Raw genomic sequence first — 25,839 nt, 5'->3', positions numbered from 1 at the left:
GAAAACCTTTTTTTTTTTTTACATATCAACTGGCTCCAGAAAGTTAAACAGATTTGTAAATTACTTCTATGAAAAAATCTTAATCCTTCCAATAATTATCAGCTGCTATAGTTCAGTTGTTGTTTTCTGTCTGGCAACAGTGCTCTCTGCTGACATATCTTCTTGTCTTGGGAACTGCACAGAGTAGAGGTTTGCTATGAGGATTTCTACTCTGGACAGTTCCCGAGACAGGTGTCATCAGAGAGCACAGAAACAACAACTCAACTTCAGCAGCTCATTAGTACTGAAAGGATTATGATTTTTTAAAAGAAGTAATTTACAAATTTGTTTAACTTTCTGGAGCCAGTTGATATATATATATATATATATATATATATATATATATATATATATATATATATATATATAAATAAAAGTTTTTTCCTGGATAACCCCTTTAACTCCCTTGCTGATTGTTCTCCTAAACTCTTCTTATAAGACAGACACTATAGACTTAGGCTATGTTCACATCTCGGAATGTCTGCACGGTAAATCTCTTTGAGGACATTCCGGAGACTGTGGAAGTAGGACCACACAGAAATGTGCCATCTCATAGACTGCTATGCATTCTGTGCAGAGTCTTCAGAAAGAATTAAGAGGTTCCTTCTCTCTGCGGACACGGAAATTGAAATTTTTGTGCCACTGGCACGGAAATTCTCCCGTGTGCATAGTGCAGCAGAATCCCATTGAATGCAATGGGCCTGTGCTGCAGCGGAATCATTCTGGAGACTACATTGTAAGGTTATGATCACATTGTAAGGCTATGTACGCAATCAGTCCAGTGCTACAAGATGAGGAGAGCAAGCAGTCAACCAAGCCCTTCTCCCAGCTTTATCTAAGGATTGTGGGGGTCTGAAAACCATGCCCCCAAACCAATCAAAACTTTTCATATGTCTGTGTGACATGTGAAAGATTTTTTGAAGTATCAGTAGGGATAGGTTCAGACTATGGAATCCATAGGGCAGCCAACTTGAACCGAATTAGTTGATGCTAGGACCACACAGACAGTGCCAGTCTCTATAGGCCGCAATGTATTTCGCACAGTATTCCAAGAAAAAGAAAGAGCAAGATCATTCTTTTGGCGGCCTAATTCCAGCTGCAAATTCAGTAATGTGCATTGTGCAGTGGAATCCCATTGAAAGGTTTAGGACTTTCCAGCCGCAGAATTTCCCTTGGAAATTCCATAGTCTGAACCCGCCTAATGCTTTAACATTTTTATAATAGAAATTACCACCTATACAACTCATGTGATGCTGAAGAATAAGACACAGAAAGACAGAACATTTGGTGGGACCTCCATTTTATTGCAATTCTTGTATAAAAACAGAAAAGCTTGTTTACAGAAGATCCAGAATTTTCCACAACTAATGAATTTACCCAACAGATGTTTGTGTTCAATGCCTCTTAAAAAAAATAAAAAATTAAAAACCATAAAATAACCACAGGAGAATGGACCCTTTCCAGACCCTCTCTGGACACTGCACCTCACTGGACTGCATGCACTGGATGAAACTTAAGGCTATGTAATTATGGAGAAATAAAACAGCAACACTTTTAAAGCTAAGTAGCAAAAAGCAAATTGTAAAACATAAGGCCTGAAGGTTAAAAAAAATCTTCAGCTTGAACTTTGTTAAAATTTTTATTTGATCTGTGAACTTCTCTCTTTAATTCCAATTGTACCATTTGGTTGTTTCCCACTCTCTTATGGCTCTTGGCTGTTTAACTGAGAGAGGTTATATTGGAGCGTCCACCAGGGGGAGCTACAATTCTTCTGCTAGCAGAACGTACGCCGCTCTCATCTGGATTTCCTGCAAACAAAGTATATTTATGTATTAGGCGTTTATGGGCGTGAGAAATCCGGTGCTTAGCTTAAGTAGGATGAGTTCTGCCAACGTGGGGAAATGAAATCCCAATGCTTTCACATTTATTAAGATTTATTTCCTACATTATAACAGTTCCTGTACTTATAAAATGTTCATGCCAACTAACTATAGTGAGTTAAAAAGTATTAAGCAAGAGGCTGTTATCTGAAAAAAACGGAGAATTAGACTTATGCAAACATATCTACTGCCACAATGCTAGTTAATAGTACTGGGACTAATAAGAGACGAGACTAGAGAAAGTGTACAGGGGGACTAAGGCGGTGTTCACATGTAAAACTACCTTGCTTATTTTACTGCGAATCTCCAAGGCAAGTTACAGGTGGAACAACATTTTTCATCTATGAAAAATGCGCAGCCAACAACTGCATTGCAAAGCTAAGGCAATATGCAGTGAAACATGCACATACAGGATGGCATCCGCAAATGTAGACACATGGGGGCAGATTTACTATTGTACATGTACAAGAATTGAGTGTGATTTATAGCAAAAAACTAACAAAAAACTGTCGTGTATGCTTGTCAGGCCCAAGGCCTGATTATGGAAACATACATGTGTTTTATAAGACATGGGTGAGGGGTCATTCAGACGGTGTATCCTTTGTTTTTTGTGTATTGCATTTTATTGGGGGGTCTGGCTGTTTGTTTACATCTCTTTTTTGAAGTCATGCACTCTGGTCCCATCATATAATTAAACAGATAAGGGGCCAGGAAGAGAGAAGACCCCCTGGTGGGATCAGAGGGGAGGGGGGAATGGAGTCTCCCTTCCAAAAAGGCAGATATATAATATTTAACAATGCTAGACTCAGGGTGTTCAATGCTGTGCAACAAGCTGACAAGACCATCCTAAGAACAGCTGGAACTCACTCATGGACTGCTATATCATCATGCTGTAAGAACTTCATCTTTTGTTTTCTGAACTTGCCTTGCTAAACTCTTTTATATATTTTTGTAACTGTATGTCATTTGTTTCTGTATTTTTATATATTTAGCACTGGGATACCTTTTATCAGATTAAATGTTTAATTAATCAGCTCTGGTCTTTGATCTCTAAATATATGAGCTCACCTTTCTGAAGGCAGCTCTGGTGGAAACACGTTTATCTAAGGGTTAATTTGGTGACTTGCTGGGACTAGTAGTGTATACCCAGAGGTCTGGTGGCCTTAACCTTTGCACCATCACACTCTCTCTAATGTCTTGGCTGGACCGATAGGGTGTAATCGTGACAATGCTTTGTACCACTTTCAGGGTAGGGTCATACATGCAGTATTTTGCTGTATATTTGCTGCTGCGTATTTTCTTACCCATTGAAGTCAATACATTGCAAAATCAGCTGCAGAAAATATGCAGCAAAATACAGCAGGTGAGACCCTACCTTTAAGGTTGGGTCACAGAGTGTATATGCAACATATTAGACGCTGCACAAAAAATATGCCGGGCAGCGGAAAATATGCTGCGTATGCCCTAGGTGCAGACACCCAGGGCTTTCCCCGCCACAGTTCTGTATGTGCAGTAAGGTTGGGAGGTGGGCCGCGCTACTGTTAAGTCTGTGCGCTCGGCCCACCCATGAACCTCCCTGTACACACAGGGCTGCAGTGAGGAAAGCCCTGGGTGTCTGCTCCTAGGGCATACACAGCGTATTTTCCACTTCCCAGCAGATTTCTCGCAGCGACAAATACACTGTGTGTGACCCTACCCTTAGAGTACATGTACAGTTTCCTGCTGCGAGTATGAGCCCCAACAGATTTTCTGCAGTAGAAAATCCGCAGCAGTTTACACTGACTTTAGTGGGGCCTGCTTCAAATTTTCCGCTGTGGAATTTCTGCTGCAGCTCAAATTTGCCAGCGTTAAAATACCCTTAGTTTTAGTTATTAGTCACTTTTGTATGTTTTGCACACTTTTTGCACCTTGCTCACCAAAGGGACATGGCCAGAGATGCAAAATTTTCTGCAAGATAGCGGTGTAAAGCAAGCCAACATTAAACTACGGTGTCTAGAGATGCACCACATTTATCAAACAGCTTGAACCTCTGCGATATCTGGCACATTCTTTGGCTATCTAGTCTAAGACAGTGTTTCCCAACCATGGCGTCTCAAGCTGTCCTAGCATGTAGTTTTGCAACAGCTGGAGGCGACCAGGTTGGAAAGCTGTAGTCTAATAATTGGATAGTCTGCAATAGGATACCGCCCCAGCTTAGTGCTGCAAGAATATTTTTTGGCCATATGCCCTGAAATTTAACACAAAAGCAGATATCTGTATGGACAGTTTTTGGAATGTAAACCATGCAAGCCACATTGGGTGTTGAACACAAGGGCAAGTTAAAGGGATCTCATGGCATTATTCCTTTGGGCACGCTATAATGCCGTTAATATGCATACAGGTTGCAAAATGTAGAACTGTGCCCAAAGGTGCACATGAACTCCTGGTTCTGCTGCCCACAGAGATGGGAGGGTAGGTACAAGGCAATATGGCTGCCTTCATCACTGCTGCTGTCAGTAACTCAACAGTCAAGTCAGATCCCTGTCAATCACCCCCTTTACTCAATCAGAAAATTCCCTCAATAATATACATTAGGAAGTACCTGCAAACTCTTTTTTTTTTTTTTTTCAATTAAAGATTGTCTTAAAGTTTTACAACAGGTTATACAAACACAACATTGAGTATGTATTTGGTCACATCAACTGAAACAATTATCTATAGTACCTGCAAGCTCTTATGAGTTCCTTGCAGAGTTAAAAAGGTTTTGTTTTTGTACTTTATATGAGCCCCTTTTTCTTTTTTAATACATACCTGCTAGACTAAATGCGGAGTGGTGCAAGTTTCGGACTGGTGCAGACTGTCTGGTTGGAGACCCCTTAGCAGAGCCTGCTGGTGTTCCAGCTTTAGGAGTTGATGATAAATCAAAGACAGGTCCGTCATACATACCCCTGGGCACAGCATGCAAATCTGCCACCTGCAGAGAAAACAAGGGATGTATTTGGATCAACATTTGGGTTTGGAAGTAGTAACTCAAAAGCTAAGGCTCTTTCTATTCATGTACACTGCAGCAATATAAAGGTGCTAATAAAAACCATGAGATCAGCAATAGATTATTCATACAAGAACTTACCGTATCCTGTACTGAAAAATTCTAAATGGCTTATGCAATATTTACATGGTGGAAAACTGGCAGAAAGTCCGCCCAGAAAAGAAAGTGAATAGTACGAAAATTTGCATGTTCCGCTAGCGCTAGGACTGCTCAGAAATGTGCCATCTCCATAGACGGCAATGCATTTCTGAGCAGATTCCTCGGAGAGAATGGACATGATCATTATTATGATCAGTGTATGGAATCTGAATTTCCGCAGCAGAAACATCTGCAGCAGCAATTCTGCCGTGTGCACAATGCAGCAAAATCCTTTTTAATACAACAGGACTCTGCTGCAATGGAATTTCCGAATTGGTGGACAATATTGTATGAACAATGCTAAACACTTGTAAATTTCTGAGATTTACCTTAGTCCTGGCTTTGATTCGCTTGTAAACGTAGTCAGAGAATGGAGCACAGGAGATAAAGCGCCCTGTTCCCTGGGTGGCATGTAAGGTACCATCCTCCATCATGATCTTGCCTTGGCAGATGACCACCAGTGGGGCTCCTCGTAGCTCCATGCCTTCAAAGATGTTGTATTCTGCAGCCTAGAATACATCACAAAGCTGTTATTATTGCTGTATTATTTCTAATAACTGGACTTAATAAGCCTACCTTCCTCTACTAGATCCCGAGTAACAGTACAGGCAAAGACCACCTCTGTGACCCATGTATTTCATTATGGGTTATTATGGCTCATTGATCTATCGATAAACATTCTATATTATCCTTACACAGGTTGTCACAGTTAGATGATGCAGCTTTTCTACATCCCTATGTAATAAACTTGAGAAAAGATCAAGCTGGTTGTATACATATAGGGGAAGATTTATCAAAACCTGTGAGTTACCCACAGCAACCAATCAGATCACTTCTTTAATTTTTCACAGGCCTTTTTAAAAATGAAAGAAGTGACCCGATTTGTTGCTATGGGCAACTTTTCCTCTGGACAAATCTTGATAAATCTCCCCCATATTGTTTAGCCATACATCAATGTTGGCCAAAGGTAGAGATGTATGTGAGAATAACAAACTATAAAATCTGTATGCGATCTACCAACTCTCTGCTCTCTGCTGGCAGATGTTACGGGAGAGAACGGTCAACCATATTGGATTACAGAATCTTTGATCCTTCAATTCTTGGAAAGATAAACCAATGGAAGAAATGTCTGGTAGCAGCTCTCCCTTCTCCTCATCCATAGAAGACAAGCATGCACGTGTATGTAGGGACTGGAAGAGACCATTTTTGGCCAGATGGATGGAAAAACATCTGAAATGTATGGTCAGTTTAACTAGGTGAATTGGCAAAATAGAAATTCCACTAAAGTCAATAGGATCCACTATGCTTTCGTTCCAGTTAACACCAATCCATTTTGGGGGTTATCCAGGAAAAAACTTTTTTCATATATATCAACTGGCTCCAGAAAGTTAAACAGATTTATAAATTACTTCTATAAAAATTTTTTAATCTTTCCAGTACTTATGAGCTTCCAAAGTTGAGTTGTTCTTTTCTGACTAAGTGCTCTCTGATGACACCTGTCTCGGAAACTGTCCAGAGTAGAAGTAAATCCTCATAGCAAACCTCTTCTACTCTGGTGCCAGAAAGTTACAGAGAAGGGTAAATTATTTCTATTTAAAAATCTTCATCATTCCAGTACTTATTAACTGCTGTATACTACAGAGGAAGTTGTGTAGTTCTTTTCTGTCTGACCACAGTGCTCTTTGTGAATACTTTCTGTTTGTGTCAGAAACTGTTCAGAGCAGGACAGGTTCGCTATGGTAATTTGCTTCTACTCTGGACAGTTCCTGACATGGACAGAGGTGTCAGCAGAGAGCACTATGGCCAGACTGGAAAGAACTACACAACTTCCTCTGAAGCATACATCAGCTATTTATTAATTTTTTTTTAAATAAGAATAATTTACAAATCTGCATAACTTTCTGGCACCAGTTGATTTGAAAAAAAAAATAATGTTCCCCTCCTCCAGAGTTCCCCTTTAAGACGACATTATATCCATTCGGATTTCCCTATGAATGTGTCAGACATATCGCGGTACAATAAAGAGCTGGCTTATTTACTTTTTATTGTCTGTCTTAGTCATTGTTGGCGTGTTATCCCTGCTGCAGCTCTCCAGGACACACCATCATAAAATTAGGTCATAGATACTTTATAAGCCAATCTATTAATGATGCAGTAAATTACAGATGGTTATTATCTACTCTATGGTTTAGTAGAGGACAATGCTTGAGCTTTAGTGTCGCTGGGCTCTGAGTTACTTACTGAGTGATGACTTTTAGCAGACACAATTTTCACTGCATCTGGATCCCAGATGACCAAGTCACTGTCTGAGCCCACAGCTATTCTCCCTTTCCTGGGATACAGGTTAAAGATCTTGGCAGCATTGGTACTGGTTACAGCAACAAACTGGTTTTCGTCCATCTTGCCAGTAGCCTGATAAAACAAAGAAGATGGTTACAATAAAGAGGATAGTGTCACCTATACAGAGATTTTTGCAGAAAGGATTTATGAGGCTATGTTCACACATAGTTAAATAAGCAGAATGTCTGCCTTCCACACATTTTAATGATCCGGTGGACGGCAATGCATTTCTGAGCGGAATCCGGAGAAAGATTGGACATGACTATTCTTTCTGCAGATGCCAAAATCGGGATATTTCTGCTGTGGAAATTACGCTGTGTGCACAGTGCAACAGAATCCCATTGAAATCACAGAAAACTGAATTTTTGAACAGAATATTCCTGGGAATTCCGCTTGGAAATTGTGCCCTGTGAACATTGACTGTGATCACACTGTATGGCAGGGTCAGGATGTTAGATGCAGAGAGGTCCAGTCTGGAAATGGAGCACAACATCTACACCTAGCAATAGGTGGGTACACCTACTTACATGTTTATCTAAGGTAATGTTTCCCAACCAGTGTGCCTGTTATAAAACTACAAAGGCTGTCCGAGCATGCTGGGAATGGTTGTTGTGCAACAGCTGGAGGCACACTGCTCGGAAACACTGATCTAAGGGCACCTTGTAGATGTTTTTAGTTCCAAGGATTTGTATTGGTGCCATAATGTTTGATCTTAAATATATAGAAGACTACAGTTACACTGCATACAGACTACAGTTACACTGAAAATATGGGCTTTTTATTTTTTTTGCACCTTTTTTCTTGACTTTCTTTTTTTTTTGCCAATAATTGTCAGTAATCACGTGGCTGAATGTCTGTGCAGAATTTCACATAAATACTCTGCACGGACATTCCGCAGCAGCAGAGGCCAGGAGTCCACCGTTCACATGGTAGAATTTCCGTGCCAGATGTTTCTCGTGCAGAAATTCAGATTCCAAACTCATGTATCCTATGTGGATCCCAGGGCCCAATTGATTATTTCCAATACCCTTTGGAGGGAGAAGCCCCCCTCAGGGAAAAAGAATCCTATACTAGGGTACCACTAAATACTAATTTTTATTTGTATGCGTTAAAATAAACTTTACAGATATATAACAGATAGTGTTTGTTTAAAATTATCAGGGACTCTATGCCTTTAATTTTTGTATATAGTTTAATATACTAGTGGTGAGATATTGGTTACCTCTATCACCAATTTATATAGGGGGACTGAAGCCCCCCTCTATAATCTTTAAGGGGTGTATATCAGGAGGTACCTGTTACAGCAGTCCTAGAGAGGTCTCTCACACCTTCTCAAGCTATATAGGAGGATGATGTGTATACTCCTATGGGGATTGGATAACTATTAATACAACTGTGTCTTTATAGTCTTTATAGGCCACCTAGCTAGCGACATGGCTTTAGACAGGGACTCTAAAGAACATATAAGTTAAAATAAATACATGAAGTGGTGACACAGCAGCCAGAGGTGCAGGTATCAAATTCACCTGCCGGAATATATGGCTATATATTAGGAGGTAGTGTGATTCCAGATCATGAAAATGATTTAAAACATTGGAGGCCTAAGAATAAAGGAGTGTGTGAGAGACACCCTATAAAGACACAGTTGTATTAATAGTTATCCAATCCCCATAGGAGTATACACATCATTCTCCTATATAGCTTGAGAAGGTGTGAGAGACCTCTCAAGGACTGCTGTTACAGGTACCTCCTGATATACACCCCTTAAAGATTATAGAGGAGGGCTTCAGTCCCCCTAAATAAATTGGTGATAGAGGTAACCAATATCTCACCACTAGTATATTAAAATATATACAAAAATTAAAGAAATTCAGATTCCGTCTTCTGCAGAAAGAATAGTCATGTCTTTTCTTTCTGTAGATTCTGCAAGGAAATGCATTGCCATCTATGAAAAGGCGCATATCCGATGGTCGTAGCTCCAGCATTTTCTGCCGGTGCTCTGCTGTCTGTGGAAGGTCTGCAAAGAAATTCTCCATGTGGACATTCCACTGTGTGAACATAGCCTTAAGGGTAGGTCATCAATGGTAGATCGGCCAGGAAGCCAACTCACACTGTCTACACTGATCAGCTGTTTGAAGGGATTGTAGTGCTGTACTTGAAAACACCATACTTTTTTAATGTCCTGGCAATGCAAGGTATTGACGCATTGTCCCATTCAAGTGAATGGAGTTGTCTTATATTAAATGTATAATGATATACAATAAAAAATAAACAAAATAAAATGAACTAAAATAAATAAGTATTTTTCACTGGTCACTGCATATTGGGTTAGGATTGCTGCAGAGTTTCTGACAGCTCTGCTGTATGTCCTACTGTTCTTGGACATAACTGCATCCAGCACATAACAATTATAATATAAAATTAGTGGTCTCCAAACTGTGGACCTCCAGACGTTATAAAACTACCACTCCCAGCATGCCTAGACAGCCATTGGCTGTGGCCAAGCATGCTGTAAGTTGTAGTTTTGAACATCAACAGTTTGGAGTCCATTCATGTAAAAAATATAAAATACAAATAAAATCTGATCCTACAAAATGCTGGCACTGTCTCTTACCACTGCCTTGTCCCAGATAATAGACATTCTTTCTTCGATGCCATTTGTCCCCTCAGGAATAAGAGTAAAGTTGTCTTTCCCAATAGCCTTCTGTGCTGTGCCGAATGTAGTATGAGCACTGCCCGTCACCTGCAGATCACCACTGTAAAGACGGCACAAAGGTATTAGGACTACGAGAGTACAATGAGAAGACTAACAACATTTGACCATTAGGTGGCAGTAATGAGCTTCTAAAATCTCAAGAATTAGCACACTTAGAGGAGCCCCTCCAGCTGCACGATTCCAACAAAATGATAAAGCGTATCAAATGTCTGCTGAGAAGCAATACATCATAGGGTATTCTCAGAGGAGCCTGTCTGTTTTCTTTCAGTAAATGGCGTTTACCATTCAGTAATGATGTCATGTATTCTGCAGCACACAGCTAACAAGTACATCCAACTACTTGTCTCATTACGTATTAGATATAGTCAGGTCTCTTTCCCTATTTTTCTCTATAAGGTCACCTGCCTGCAGTGACAATGAAGCAGTCACCTCAGACACTTAAGGTAAAACTTAGTGTTAGTGTCATTTTAAACAAAACCTTTGACATGTCATAGAGATATGTCCAAAGTTTGATCAATCAAGGTCTAGGTGCTGAGACCCCATCCATTGCCAGAACAAGCAGAGAGAAGTACTATGCTAAGGATTTCATTGCTGCAGGAGACAGGCTGCATAGACTTTTTACAGAATCCATGTGCTGCAGCAAGGAAGAGAAGTGAGTGCTCATACTAGTGATCGGTGGGGGTCCCAGCACCCGGCCAATCAAAACTATGACATTTCAACATTAAAAAAAGAAAGAAAATGAGTTATACTCTAAAAGGTGACATAGCCTAAGGCTATGTTCATACGGCAGACTTTCTGCATGGTATTCTGCATGAATTTATAACCAATTCATTTAATGGAATTCCTGCGGCAGAAATTTTAATGGGACAGCGGTATCCCATTGCAGTGTATTGGCTATTAATTAATGCAGAATTTTCATACAGAATTCAGTGCAGAGATGTAGCCGTGTGAACGCGGCCTAAGGCTGGGACGTTGGGTTTTCTGGAACAGAGATTTCGCTGCAGCAGAGTCCCATTTGAATTCAATGGAATTCTGCTGGACTGTGAAACATCTGGGATGGAAATTCCGCAGTGTGCAGTCAGGGAATTTCAGATTTTCGTGTCCACAGAAAGAAGTAACACATTCATCCTTTCTGTGGACTCTGTACGGATAGCATAGCCATCTAGGAGACTGCACCATCCTGTGTGGTACTAGAGCCGGTGCCCGCAGTTTGCAGAATGTTCGCATGGAGATTCTCTGTGCGGACATTCCATCGTGTTTACACAGCCTAAAGGTCCCCATACACTTTAGTCACGAGTCAGGTAGCCGACTTTGGTTGGCCTGGCTATCTGTCTATAAATGGAAGAATCCCAATGCTATGTTCACATGGAGGGATTTCCTAGTGGAATTCCGTGGAAATATTCCGCTGCAGCAGAGTCTCACTGATTTCAGTGGGATTCTGCTGTACCATGCACATTTCAAAATCCACAGAAACAATGAACATGTTCAGTGTTTTTGCATATTCAACTTAGAACGGTGCATTTACGGGCAGTCCTAGTGCCCACAGAACAAGCAAATTTGCGGAATGTCTGTCCGTGTTTTACAGGCGGACATTCTGCAACTTTTCCACTGTGGGAACATAGCCTGACTCTCCCCTAACAGATGAAGGATCAGGCATTATAGACTTCCTGAACCTTTTGTTCTTAGACAGATAAGCTGATGTCATAGCTGTCTGGGAGCGGCTTATCCCTCATCTCCATTAAGTAGACATAAACATTAGGCTGATGTGTATAGGGACTTCAATAGCTGATAGCCATTAAAATTGTGTGGTCATCATTACTTTTGGTTCACAGGCATTGCCATGTTTCTGTAGTCTGGAATTTCACCTTTCAAGCTCATATCTGACCATTTAAACCATGGAACTTTTAGTTTGTTGTTAAGTTCAGACCTTTATTAAAAGCCTTTACTTAACGTTGGGAGAAAACTAATATTGTTAAGATTTGTCATTTCTGCTTCAGTTGTATCTTGGAATCTAGTGTCCTCAAGATCTTTTCTTACCTGGCCAAAAGGGAGTTGATGTAGTCAGGGGTGGTGGGATCAGGACTCAGGGGTGGTGATGTAACAAAAGCTGCAGCTTTAGCCCAGTTCTTGCTCCAGTAGTGTGTACCATCAGTGCCCAAACTAGCCGTGATTGGTTCTCCAAAGACAACGTTACCTGAAAATTGACAGAACAATATATTAACACTGCTGTAATATTTAGGGGATCAAGCGCAACCAGTGTATCCAAAAAGGGTTATAAAATTGTAAATACTCCTGGTCCAGGGATATTCCACAAATAACAAAACACAACAGAAGCTGGAATTAGAGTCCTAGAGATCATAGCTGGGGCCAAAATGCAGAATATGGAATATCACACAAAACATGTCAATGATCTGTTGTCCTTTGTAGCCCTCGTGTCCCATTGCTTTTTTGGCATGATAAACCGCCATAGTCATGTGACCTAATCATGGACATCAGGTTACATTGGACTGCTTTTTTTAAAACGGAATTGGTCTTGGATGTTAGAAATCTCATTACAGACAAGTCAGGTCATTTCCATAACATAATATTGTGTGATCACAGTTTACAAAAGGAAAAATGAACAGGATTACAGGAGATAAGCAAATTGCATGAGAGCTCATTTTCATCTATGGATATCTGTACTCATAAATGAGAGCTGACCAAGATATAGTGCTTGGCTTTAACTTGTAGAAGAGGGTCTCATAAAGACCACCTATAATAGCTCCTCCTGAAAGGCTATAAGCCCAGAGTGGGTAGGGAGGCACACACACAGGCCTTTTGTGCAGTTCAAGACCACTAAACATACAACAACATACACATTTCTAAAGGCTTTCAGATAAGTCGTGCAGTCCCGATAAAGAACTTTGATCTCTGTGTGTTTACTGGGTTTACTGGGCCTTCACACAGCTTGTGTGCTCATTTAAGGCCCCTTTACATGGGTTGATTATCAGACAAATAAGTATTCGTATGAATGCCTTTGCCCGATAATTGGCCCATGCAAGGGAACCAGAGATCAGCCAAGAACGAAAAAATACTTCTTTGTCAGATGATGTAATCTTTTATGTGGCCTATGAAATGTTATTGGCTGCACACCACCCTGGGTAATGTGTGGCCGACAATGATAAAGCTAAGGGCCACAGAAATGATTTAGCGATTGCTTGTGTGGCCCTGCTACAGGATTAAAGGGTTTAACCAGGAATAGAAAAACAGAGTTAATTTCTTTTGAAAACAGTTGCCTGTCTGTCCCCAGGTTGTGTGTGGTATTACAACTTGGCTCCATTCACTTCAATGGAACTAATCTGCAGAACCACACCCAATCTGAGACAGACGGGAAGCGGTTTTTGAAAGAAATAAGCTATGTTTTCTATTCCTGGATAACCTTTTTTTCAATCTAACCTTGTGACGGCTCAGTAAAGGAGTGGCAATCACAGAAATCAGCATTGGTTATCGGGACCCACACAGCCCATCTAAAAGGACCTTTAAAATGTATTTGTCATTGTCTACAGCACATGGCAACGTGCAGCCCATATCAATGAGTTTATTGGCTGCATAAAAAATGTGATCAAAATTAGTGTTTTCTCGTTCATCGTCTGATGGCTGGCCCTTTTACATAAACCAAATGTTGGGCACAAGTGTTCCTATAAACATTCATTCACCATATAATCGGCCTGTGTATAGGGGCCTTAAGATGCAGCTTACTAGTTAACCAGCACCCTGTTCTGTACAGACAAGGGGGCAAGAATCTATAACAGCCATCCACAGATAAAGACTGTAGTTAGGCTACTATAGTTTTCTTCCTTCTGAAGGAGAGTATATTTGCATGCAAGATGCAATAAAAAGCTGAGCACTGTCTTATAACCTACAACCTGTCTTCTCCCATCTATAATGTGGAGCCATTACCAGCTGAATTGGACTTCTTTTTATTCCTGCAATGCGCTGCTGCCTCTAATTTCCTAGAAAGGCTTTCACGAAGATCTCTTATAGTTTTTAATTTTAATGCTGATGTGTTAGTGCATTTACTTGCACAGGAACAAATAGCCAAAACTGTCTGGAGATTGGCTACTTATATGCAGAGTGACTGGCAACGTTGTCAACAGTTTAGTGGGGTGGAGATAATGGGGTGAATAATTATGTGTTGTGGTTGGTACTACATTTTGTATTCTTATGTAGCTATTATGACACTATTGTGGGCACAGACAACACAGGCATAGCAGAGCATTCCTTAATTTTGTGCAAAATTTCGGTTTGCATATATATTAACCTGCCCAAAGTAAGGCTGCATTACATGTGGGGCATACAGCAGCCACATCCGGTTGAAGAATTTAAAAACTGGTTGCTACCTTATCTCCACCACATTTTTGGACCATATCCAATTTTTTGCTGACCTAAAACCACGGTCTGCTGCGCTTTTCAGTCTGGTAAAAAATAAATAAAAAATCGCATACTGTCTGAAAATTACCTGGCTGGAGCAACTAGCTGAATCGGTCTGCCTCATTGAGGCGGCAACTCGTTTTTAAATTCTCCTGCCTGATCCAGCTGCTGTATGCCCTACACATGGTGTGAATACAGGCTTAGCAGGTTTCTTGGCACCCAGTACCAGATGCACTAGTACTACTGCATCTATAAATACTTACAGTACACCACATACCAGAGAAAAATCTTACTGTACAGTAAATCTGTTATTCTACAATTAAAGAATACCTGTGGTGTTTTATTTATATAATTAATATAGCCTCTGATGCTGATTCCAACACTGCTTATTCTCTCTTGCTGTCACGTTCTGCGCTCTGGCCAGACATGCGGGGCCAGGATTCGCATTGAGGGACACGCACGCATGCGAATCCCAGCCCGTCACTTACCTCCGCTCTCCACTGTCCCTTCTGTGCTCTCTCAGTGCCGATGCGCATGCCCCCGCCTCCTAGGGTACGCGAGTCAGAGCTCTGAGATTTAAAGGGCCAGTACGCCCTTAATTATTGTTTCCTCCTGAACTTCACTTATAAGTTTCTGCACCTCCCTTCATTCCCTGACGGATCTTTGTTGCCTTAGTGCCTAGTGAAAGCGTATTCTGTGTTTGCTCTGCCGTGTCCTGACCCTGCTTCTGTGCCGCCTGCCTACTGACCTTCTGCTACGTACCTGACCTTGCTCCACTGCCGCCAGCCCTGACCTCCTGCGATCCAGACAACGTCTTGCCTATCCCTCCTGTGCTTTGCTTGACCTCAGCTGCCTGTGTGATCGAGTAATGCCAGGGGTAGCGACCTGGGTACCACCTGCCGCAGAAAGACCAACCCGCTTTGCGGCGGGCTCTGGTGAAAATCAGTGGCACCTTAGACTATGCTCCCTGGCACGGTCCGTGTCATCTGCCACACAGGTCCAACAGATCCACTACCTCCGTAAGTGTCCTGCCTACTGCCGGGAGTCTTTACACTTGCTATACACCTCACCTTTCCTGATATGAGGTTTTATATCATATGGGCAGAAAATTTACAGTAAAATGGAATGTGAATGCTAGAATCAGGGGGTATGTTAAGATGTTGGTATGGTGTGAATTTTGTTGAGGGGGGGGGTTGGATCATGTTAAGGGAGTGAAATAAGATGTAAGGAATGTTGGGGAGCATGAACTCACACCCTGAGTTTAGCATACACACTAATTTTGCAATAAGTTTCCCAACCATCTGACTATTCAGTGAAGTGCAGACAATCAACCATATAGTAAAACCCTATATCTTGCTGATCGGGGGGATGGATTAATGGGACAGATAACATATAGTTTACAGTTATTAGTTATAAAGTACACAATTCATTTAACTTGGAATTTGTATATACCACAAAAAAAGAAGGTTAGGTCTCCCAAAGTATTAATACAGAACCAGGAACCTTTCTGTAAAACTTCACTTTTAATAGTCCTCTTAAAAGATAGTTATTATTAAAAATACAATGTTCTTATATTAACTTTTCTTATATTATCTATTGAGATGTGAATAAATGTTATATGAGCTGTGCTGAAGAAATGCATTAAAAATGCAAAGTGTGTATGGTGAGAGCATACTCGCACATTAAGTAATACCACACATACTGTGATACCAATGGAAAAGTGCTCTATTCATACAATATAAGTGCATCAAAAAACGCAAAGTGTGCATAGAAACAGAAGTGTCACATGGAGATTGTTGCTTAAATCTATATTGCACTATATGAATGTACTGTGTGGAAAACTTTATCGCTAACGCAAGGATGGTGCAATTGATTGGTGTGCACAACGACATATGTACTGTGTGCAATTGATGAATAGCATTGGTTTTTCCTATCTTTCTATTCCTGTGACCACAATTGGGAGAAGAAAAAAACAGGTATGGATACAAGTGGAATTAGTGTGCAATAATCTGATGCTATATAATAAAGTGCCATGAGAAATGGATTGATGTGCAATAATTTTCCATGAAACATAACTGCAGTATACATGAGGACTATGGTAGTTATGCTGGACAAATGAAAGCTCCAATTGTGAATGATGAACTTATAGTGTGACTATAGCAGAATTGCCTAGCACAATGACAATGGTGGCGGTCGAAAAGTTAATAGAAGAACATTGTAATTTTTAATAATAACAATATCTTTTAAGAGGACTATTAAAGGGGTTCTCCACTGCCCTGTCTTCCGGAGCTCCGCTCGCAGCGTCCGGAAGTTTATTTTTCCGGACGCTGTGTGCGGGCTTCTGTCTTCGAGGCCACCCCCTCGTGACAGCGGTCGCCCCCCCTTCCCATAGACTTTTGTTGAGGGGGCGGGTGTGAAGTCATGAGGGGGCCGGCGTGACGTCACGAGGGGGCGGGCGTGACGTCATAAGGGGGCGGCCTTGAACACAGAAGCCCGCACACAGCGTCCGGAGTAATAAACTTCCGGACGCTGCAAGCGGAGCTCCGGAAGACAGGGCAGTGGAGAACCCCTTTAAAAGTGACATTTTGCAGAAAGGTTCCCAGTTCTTTAAATTTTGTACACAATTCATTTGCTGCCCTTATCTTATTTACAAAATAACTGTATATATATATATATATATATATATGTATATATATATATATATACACACACATATATATATATATATATATATATATATATGTATATATACACACATATATATATATATATATATTTATACACACACATACATATATATTAGGCTTTTTATCAGCTTCAACACTGGGTTAGCTAAGCATGATTGTACAGGGCTTTCAATATACAGCTGCTATTTCTTGGTTACTAGTCTGTATTGTAGAAACCATTCTGTATGCGTATCTGACTGCAGATGGCAGCACTACCCAAAAAAGACCGACCATAAACGTGATATTTGTTGTGCTATTCTACAGACATTTACAAAGGAATTCAGTAAAGAATTGTGCCCCTAATATTGGATTACATAATGATGTATGTATGTATGTATGTATGTACTATTGGCATAGCACCAGAATTAAAGAGAATACTAATTCCAACTTAAACAGCTACAGTGAAACCTCTTTGAGAAGAACATCCAAAATGTATTGAAAAGTTGTCTTTTATGGGGCGGTCTTCTCAAAGAAAATGGACACTATGCATAATGTATGGTGGACTAAAAATCCATCACACAAAATCTGGTCTAGATAAAAGGGTAAATTCACAGGGAAAATCCACCACTCAAGTGGGAAGATAAAATAAAATGTATTTTTTTTTTATTGTTTCTTCTTTAAATTCATAGGCATATGGACTGAAAAAATTGCATAGAAACACCAATGTTTTTCGTTACAGTCTTTTTCCAGGCATAATATTACAGACCTCTGACTCTGAATATATACAAACAAATCAACTCTGAATAGAAGTAGCCGGTAAGGAGTTGCATAGGTGGGAAATTAGATCATGGGTGGACTTAGCATTGAATGTTTGTATATATTCGGAGTCTGTAATATTATGCCTTGACAAAGACTGTAACGCGTCAGTGTTTTTATGCTATTTCGTAGTCCCTATGGATATCATTTTAAACAAGAAACAAAAAATATTATTTTATTTTCCTATGTGAGTGCTGGATTTTCCTGTGACTTTTCCCTGTGCGGCTGGCTGTGTGCTTTTCTGTGCACCACAGAGGAAGAAGAGTAACAGGCCTGTCATCTCATTTTGTGAGTTGTAAACGTTTCAATTTTTCTCTAGATAAAAGGGTGGTCTTCTCAAAAAGATTATGCTATTTGGCACCTTGCATTTCATTACTGACCATCCCTTTGTAGGCATTACATATAGCAGGATGTTTTTACTTTAGCTCATTCACCTTTTTTCCTGGCTTGGGAGATGAGGTCTACTGAGCTTTTGCTCATCACTTTGGTCACATATAGTGGACAATTTGTTTGGTTTGCAATGGTTATGGCACGAAAAACAGCCTCTGCTTCCAACTGAAAGAACAAGGAGACACAGGACTCTGAAGAACATGACAAAAAAAGTTATAACAAACAGCAAATAACAGCACTGGATACAACGGCGGTACACAAACACCACAAACTGCTAAATTCGCTCCCCATATCTTATGCCATCCTGTATAGGAACAAGAATCTACCTAACCTAATAATAAACACAATACTGGTTAAATATAGTCATATTTCACTTTTGCACTCCGCTGTTAAATAAACTTATATCTACATGTTTCTCAACAGAGACCTTTATGGAATGTTGCCTAGATAAGCCACAATGGCTGTGGGTGTCTGAACACTGGAAACTGTGGTGCCTGACCAAGCCACCTTCTTCCACTGATCTATGGCTCCTCTGTCCACTGTATGCACTTCTGACGGCAGACAGAGTCAATACTGACACTGTAACTGGTTTGTGGCTATGAAGCTCCATACAAACCAAGCTGTATTGCATTGTGTGTTCTTACACATTTCAATGATTCCGATGCAGTCCTCTGTGGGATTGGGCCAGGTGGGATAGCTTTTCTCCTCATGAACTCTTCTGTGGGATTTCTCCCCATGCACTCTGCGGTGGGATTGGACCATGTGGAATAGCTTTCCTTATGTACTCTTTTGTGGGATTGGACCAGGTAGGAACTAACTGTTGCATACCAGAAAAAACTCCACTAGACCTTCCATTTTGGACATACTCTGACCCAGTTGTCTACTCATCACAATTTTGCCCTTCTCAAATGTTATGCCTGATGGGCATAATGTACCGGAAAATCACTGTACCTTCAAATCTTCCGACATAGTATGTGGGAGCACTGAGATTATGTACGTGACTATGCTCAGCAGGTGTTCTTTAATAAACCTGACCATAATGTGGAAGATACTGTGCAGACACTTCAAGAACAGCTGCTATGCAGGCGCTTCACCCTTATGTAAATAATATCACTTATGGATCTGTTTCCAATCAATGGTGAGCGCGTCCTTCACATTAGTTCTGCTGGACTGTGAGCTTTTATGGCTGAAGCCTGCCAACGTAGTGCATCTCTTATTCATGACATCATGGCCAGTAAAGGCTGTGATCTTGGGTTATATAAATCCCTGGCACACGGTTCAGTAAGAGGGAGGTCGACTTCCTGCATTCTCAACAGTCAAGGAGCAAGGCTCCACTGCTACGTGTGCACATCTTTTCCTCATTACATAGGACTTCCTCTCCCATTACTAAAATAATCATTACGCTGTAGAACTGGCTCAAAACCAAACATTGTCACAGCCATGATACATTCCCTTTCTTTCATCCAAGTGTGGTTTTTAACTTTTTTTAAGTGTATATGCCTGGGTATGCATTTGCCTACCTGTGTGATTTTAAAAGCTTTTGCCAACCTGTGTGTTTGCTTATATTATTTACCTATTATATCTCAATTTTTGCTGTGTCTTTACATTGTTTACATGGAAATGAGACTGTTAATGTACAGGAAGGTTTACGTACAGCCCCCTTGCATGCCCTAACATTAGTGACTGGCCCCAGGAAATGGTTAATCAGCACCAGATACAAACAGGATGAAGTCGCCCAGAAAGAGAAATTGTTTAGCTCTTATGTCTCCCTGACTATTAAACATCTCACAAAGTTAACATCTGAAGGCTTTCATTCCATTATTACATGTAGGAGAAATACACATACTCCTGAAATCTTGTAAACAGGTCCTGAAACTTCCGTGCAAAGGACAAAGTGGAAGAGTTGTGAATGGCAACCATTAGATCAAAGTGCTTATTTGTCATTGGGGGCTATGGGCTCCACTTTTCTTTTGTGCTAGTTTCAATTACACTCTTGCATCTTTGGACAGTGCTGTATTCTGGATGCAGACTAACTTCAGGAGAAGGGGGGGGGGGGGGTCGCACTGTAAATACTCCATAAAAAACGTATGTAGTGTGTTGTCTAATGATAATTTTACATAACAGTCTAGTACCGTATGTTCATGTTCATGGACAGAACCAGCACATCTAGTCATCATTAGAAAATAATGGAGAACATGAGTTGTCTGGGTGTACTATGGCCTATTATGTACTGGTACCATGGCAGGAAGGTTGAGGAAGGGAAAGAAGGTTAATAACTGATATGTCGGTATATGCTACTGCTATCTTTACTATCTTGCACACAGATTTGCCATATAAGTGACAAAGTTCATTTTTACATCTAGTACAGGTAACCCATTATTTAAGCTTTGTGAAGTGCATATACTCACCTCTTCAGGCCGACTCAAAACATGACCTTCTGGTCCAGTAATCCCCATGTCTAACATTCTTTGTTGTTCCTATAATGAAATTAAGAAATAGTAACATTTAATATTTTTAGTCTACATCATTGGTTTACAAACTGGGGCCTTCCAGATGTTGAAAAACTACAACTCCCAGCATTCCTGGATGGTGGTTTTGCAATATTTGGAGGTTGTATATTTGAGACTACTGGTCTATATGTTTATGGATCAGAGTAAGCAAAAAAAAAAAGAAGTCACTGAACAAATCATGCACCACTAGGGAAAGATACAGGAGTGGGAAATGATATTGCTTTCTAGAAGTTTGCTAAATGGTTTTAGAAAAATATAACAACGCCATCTGGTGCCATGCTATAGCACTGCAACACTGCGCTCTTTTCACTAAACCTAGAAATGTCATTTTGATTTTCAGAACATTTTAGATAAAAGTGAAACCTCTCTGAGTCTATGTTCACATGGCCGAAAATGTGCAAAATGGAAAATACGAATGGACATTCTGCACATTTACTTGATGCGGTGGCACTAGGTCCGCTTGGAAATGTTCCGTCTCCATAGACAGCAATGCATTTTCGAGCAGAATCTGCAAAAACATTGAATAGGTTCAATGTTTCTGCGGATGCCGGAATCAGGATTTCTGCTACGGAAATGTAAAAGACCACTACCTTATTTTCTATGACAGATTTTCAGTCCCTTATTTATTATTCACTCTTTAAGAAGACCACTTTTTAGCAAAATTAAGGGTGGCCATCTCAAAAAAGTTTCACTGCATTTTAAGCCCATGAAAATTAATATGCATAAGGCTCAGCTTTCACCTGAACCTCAATACACTAAGGGGGGAACTTATCATTGTCTGTGTAAATCAAGTTCTTTTTACCCCCGTTTCCCTGGGTGTACGTCATGCATACTTGCCCCATATTTTTCAAAAGCTGCATGTTCTTCATAAATAAAGTAGCTTAGATCTAAATAAGTTTCTACAGTCATGGCCGTAAATGTCGGCACCCCTGAAATTTTTCATAAAATGAAGTATTTCTCACAGAAAAGGATTGCGGCAACACATGTTTTGCTATACACATGTTTATTCCCTTTGTGTGTATTGGAACTAAACAAAAAAAAAAAAAGAGGAAAAAAAAGCAAATTGGACATAATGTCACACCAAACTCCAAAAATGGTCTGGACTAAATTATTGGCACCCTTTCAAAATTGTGGAAAAATAAGATGGTTTCAAGCATGTGATGCTCCTTTAAACTCACCTGGGGCAAGTAACAGGTGAGAGCAATATAAAAATCACATCTGAAAGCAGATAAAAAGGAGAGAAGTTCACTTAGTCTTTGCATTGTGTGTCTGTGTGTGCGCCACACTAAGCATGGACAACAGAAAGAGGAGAAGAGAACTGTCTGAGGACTTGAGAACCAAAATTGTGGAAAAATATCAACAATCTCAAGGTTACAAGTCCATCTCCTGAGATCTAGATTTGCCTTTGTCCACAGTGCACAACATTATCAAGAAGTTTGCAACCCATGGCACTGTAGCTAATCTCCCTGGGCGTGGACGGAAGAAAAAAATTGATGAAAGGTATAAACGCAAGTTAGTCCGGATGGTGGATAAGCAGCCCCAAACAAGTTCCAAAAATATTCAAGCTGTCCTGCAGGCTCAGGGAGCATCAGTGTCAGCGTAAACTATCCGTCGACATTTAAATGAAATGAATGCTATGGCAGGAGACCCAGAAGGACCCCACTGCTGAAACAGAGACATAAAAAGGCAAGACTACATTTTGCCAAAATGAACTTGAGTAAGCCAAAATCCTTCTGGGAAAACATCTTGTGGACAGATGAGACCAAGCTAGAGCTTTTTGGTAAAGCACATCATTCTACTGTTTACCGAAAACGGAATGAGGTCTACAAAGAAAAGAACACAGTACCTACAGTGAAATATGGTGGAAGTTCAATTATGTATTGGGGTTGTCTTGCTGCCTCTGGCACTGGGTGTCTTGAATGTGTGCAAGGCATCATGAAATCTGAGGATTACCAATGAATTTTTGGTCGCACTGTACAGCCTAGTGTCAGAAAGCTGGGTTTGTGTCCAATATCTTGGGTCTTCCAACAGCACAATGACCCCAAACATACGCCAGAAAGCACCCAGAAATGGATGGCAACAAAGCGCTGGAGAGTTCTCAAGTGGCCAGCAATGCGTCCAGATCTAAATCCCATTGAACACCTGTGGAGAGATCTTAGAATTGCTGTTGGGAAAAGGCGCCCTTCCTATAATAGAAACCTGGAGCAGTTTGCAACATTCCGCTCCGACATTCCGGCTGAGAGGTGCAAGAAGCTTATTGATGGTTATAGGAAGCCACTGATTTCAGTTAGTTTTTCCAAAGGGTGGGCAACCAAATATTAAGTTAAGGGTGCCAATAATTTTGTCCAGCCCTTTTTTGGAGTTTGGTGTGACATTATGTCCAATTTGCTTTTTTTACTCCCTTTTTTGGTTTAGTTCCAATACACACAAAGGGAATAAACATGTGTATAGCAAAACATGTGTTACTGCAATCCTTTTCAGAAATCCTTCCTTTTCTAGAAAAATTTCAGGGGTGCCAACATTTACGGTCATGATTGTATGTGTGGTATGGGCTGGTGTGAGACTGTGCAAAGCATTTGAATGTTTGTGCAAAAATGTTGAGTCAGTTTAAAAAAGTCTAAATGAGTTGCGCAACAATTTAGTGATTTTTTACATCCACTGTGCAAAGATTTGTGACTTTTTAACACAAAAAAATGGTAAAAACCAAAGATATATTTCCCAAGTGTCCCAAAAAGTTCCAGTTAAAGTGAACCATTCTCCAATACATTGCATAAACTGTAATAATCTTTTTATGTATAGCAACTGGATCTCTAGAACAGTCCCCAGTACAAGACCCCTTATGTATCGGTTTTAACTTTCTGGGACATAACGAGACATAAAATGTCAAAATGAGTTATATTTAGGCAGTAGAACATAATTTCTAGTAATAAGCTAAACTGAATAACCTTGGTGTCTCAAATAGGACACAGACCTTGAAATTATTTAGAAATATGTCACGTAAAGTGTAAACTATACAGACGGTGATCATAATAGAGGAGTCTTTCCCTAAAATGTATTGCTGCACAGACAAAACCGCCTACATCTATACAGGGTCCTGCACAGTAACAAGCAAGCAGCCAGAACCTCGGGTTATGCCTTGTAAATCACTATTCTGTTTGATATTCAGAACTAGTTTCCCCTTCTGGACACTATTCCCGCTATATATTAGTCTAAAGCACAGCTTCTGATCTTTGGAAATGTTCTGTCCTTTCTTCAGGGAGCAGAAATTTAGTTCAATGACTTCATCTTCTCCATTTTGCATTCCTGACCTCTTGCTAACATTTTGTATCAATTAAAAGGGATACATGAATGAGAGCCAACAACTTTGGAAGGGATTCTGGTTAGGATTGTATTGGCCAAAGCCAACTCCTTTCATCACTGCAATCCCTTGTTAAGAAAGAGAGAGTCTTAGAAAAAACTAATGAATTGGTCACAGTCAAATCCCTAAAAATATGTTGTCTATTTATGGAAAATGGAGCTGAATTAATAACAGGGTTAAGATGGTTCCCTTATTTCCGAAAGTAACAGGGTTTTTTTTCAACATAATTTGTGGTTGTAAATCCAGGATATATTTAGAAATCATGGATGCTTGATCTCTCTAGTCCATACAGTTCTGCTATTACAGTACATGGTGTTAGCCTATTGAAATGCATACAGACTGTAGGTATAGCACCAACCTGGGGCTACTTTTATTAGAGAATACTTTGCAGTGCTGTGATAGGGATGCTGTATTTGGGATCTCACCCTTGTACTTCTGTACTTCCTAGATTATTTCAATATAAGTTATGTTAATTTGGTAATCGATTAGAGGAGGTTGTTTTTCAGTCTTTGGGGCCGGTTTAAATCTTCCGGCAACTTCACAGCCCCTTGCCCGCTGCTAAAGCGATCAGAATTCTAATTTACCAAAAGTCCTGTAAAGGTATGTCTATGGGACTTCTGGCAAATCTGTATCCTAATCCCTTTAGTCTTGGGCAAGTATTGAGTTACCAAGTTGCTGGGAGATTTAAACAGGTATCCTGCCACCGGACCAACATCAGAGTTATACTTTAAATTGTCAGTATATTCAGGAATATAAACAACATATTAAAGGGTTAAAGTTTTGGAAGCCAAGCACTGATGAATGATTAATTTGGGTGTCTACACAACAGTACAGTCTACTTTTGTGCATTTATTTTCTATTTAACAACCTCCCTTCCTTTGCAGTATAAACACGACCATGTTGTGCTATAGCTCTTGAAGTGTGATCTAATGTATAAAATCAATGTGGAACAGTGACAGACTTTGGATTTTAATACTACCTTCTTGTACATCTAAACCATCTAAATAGCAATTACATTTCTTTGTGCAAATATATGAATGGACAGTACAGAGAGCTTTCTAGTGATCTTTTAACACCTAGGCTAGCAATCAAGACCTATGGTTTCTTGTCACTTACCTGGGCAATGATGTCTCCATTCTCAGCATGAACCTGACAAATTGCCCCCAGACTTCCAAGGAAAGTGAAGATCTCATAAAGCTGAAACATACACAGAATGTCAGCTTTGGAAACTGAAAATGTTCGTGTGTCTTACAAAAAAGCTGAAGTTTTGGCGATTGTATGACAGCTATGATGCTATTACAAGAATAAACAACATATAACAGAGACAACACAGGTCCTTTATTATTGGTTACGACTTGTAAACATGTAGTAATTCTCCAGAGCATAGTCTTATTTTCAACAGACCACAAAGTAAAATATAAAGAAGGTTCATTTCATTGGATTCTTGCTCAAAGAGGAAGGAAATATAATAGAATTTACCTCGGTGTTAGACATCTGATACAAATCTTTATAGGCCATGTAAACCATGAAAGAGTTAACACCTAGGAA

General features: G+C 40.1%; 1 protein-coding gene across 2 annotated transcripts in view; it reads right to left on the bottom strand.

Annotated features, from left to right (window-relative positions):
• Positions 1-1,322: 1,322 nt before the first annotated feature.
• DPYSL3 (dihydropyrimidinase like 3) overlaps positions 1,323-25,839 on the bottom strand; it is a 137,764-nt gene continuing 113,247 nt past the window's right edge. For both annotated transcript variants that reach the window (XM_056574867.1, XM_056574868.1), the window contains exons 5-14: positions 25,771-25,832; positions 25,408-25,488; positions 20,832-20,900; positions 18,468-18,588; positions 12,179-12,335; positions 10,040-10,181; positions 7,327-7,497; positions 5,415-5,594; positions 4,710-4,872; positions 1,323-1,847 (exon numbers count right to left, since the gene is read on the bottom strand). In XM_056574867.1, the coding sequence (XP_056430842.1) occupies positions 1,759-1,847; positions 4,710-4,872; positions 5,415-5,594; positions 7,327-7,497; positions 10,040-10,181; positions 12,179-12,335; positions 18,468-18,588; positions 20,832-20,900; positions 25,408-25,488; positions 25,771-25,832 (1,235 nt within the window). In that variant the 3' untranslated portion in view covers positions 1,323-1,758. The remainder of the gene's footprint in view (positions 1,848-4,709; positions 4,873-5,414; positions 5,595-7,326; positions 7,498-10,039; positions 10,182-12,178; positions 12,336-18,467; positions 18,589-20,831; positions 20,901-25,407; positions 25,489-25,770; positions 25,833-25,839) is intronic.

Source organism: Hyla sarda, chromosome 4, assembly GCF_029499605.1.
Source record: "Hyla sarda isolate aHylSar1 chromosome 4, aHylSar1.hap1, whole genome shotgun sequence".
In the NCBI taxonomy this organism is placed as follows: Eukaryota; Metazoa; Chordata; class Amphibia; order Anura; family Hylidae; genus Hyla; species Hyla sarda.
This window is presented reverse-complemented; position numbering and strand designations above follow the sequence as displayed.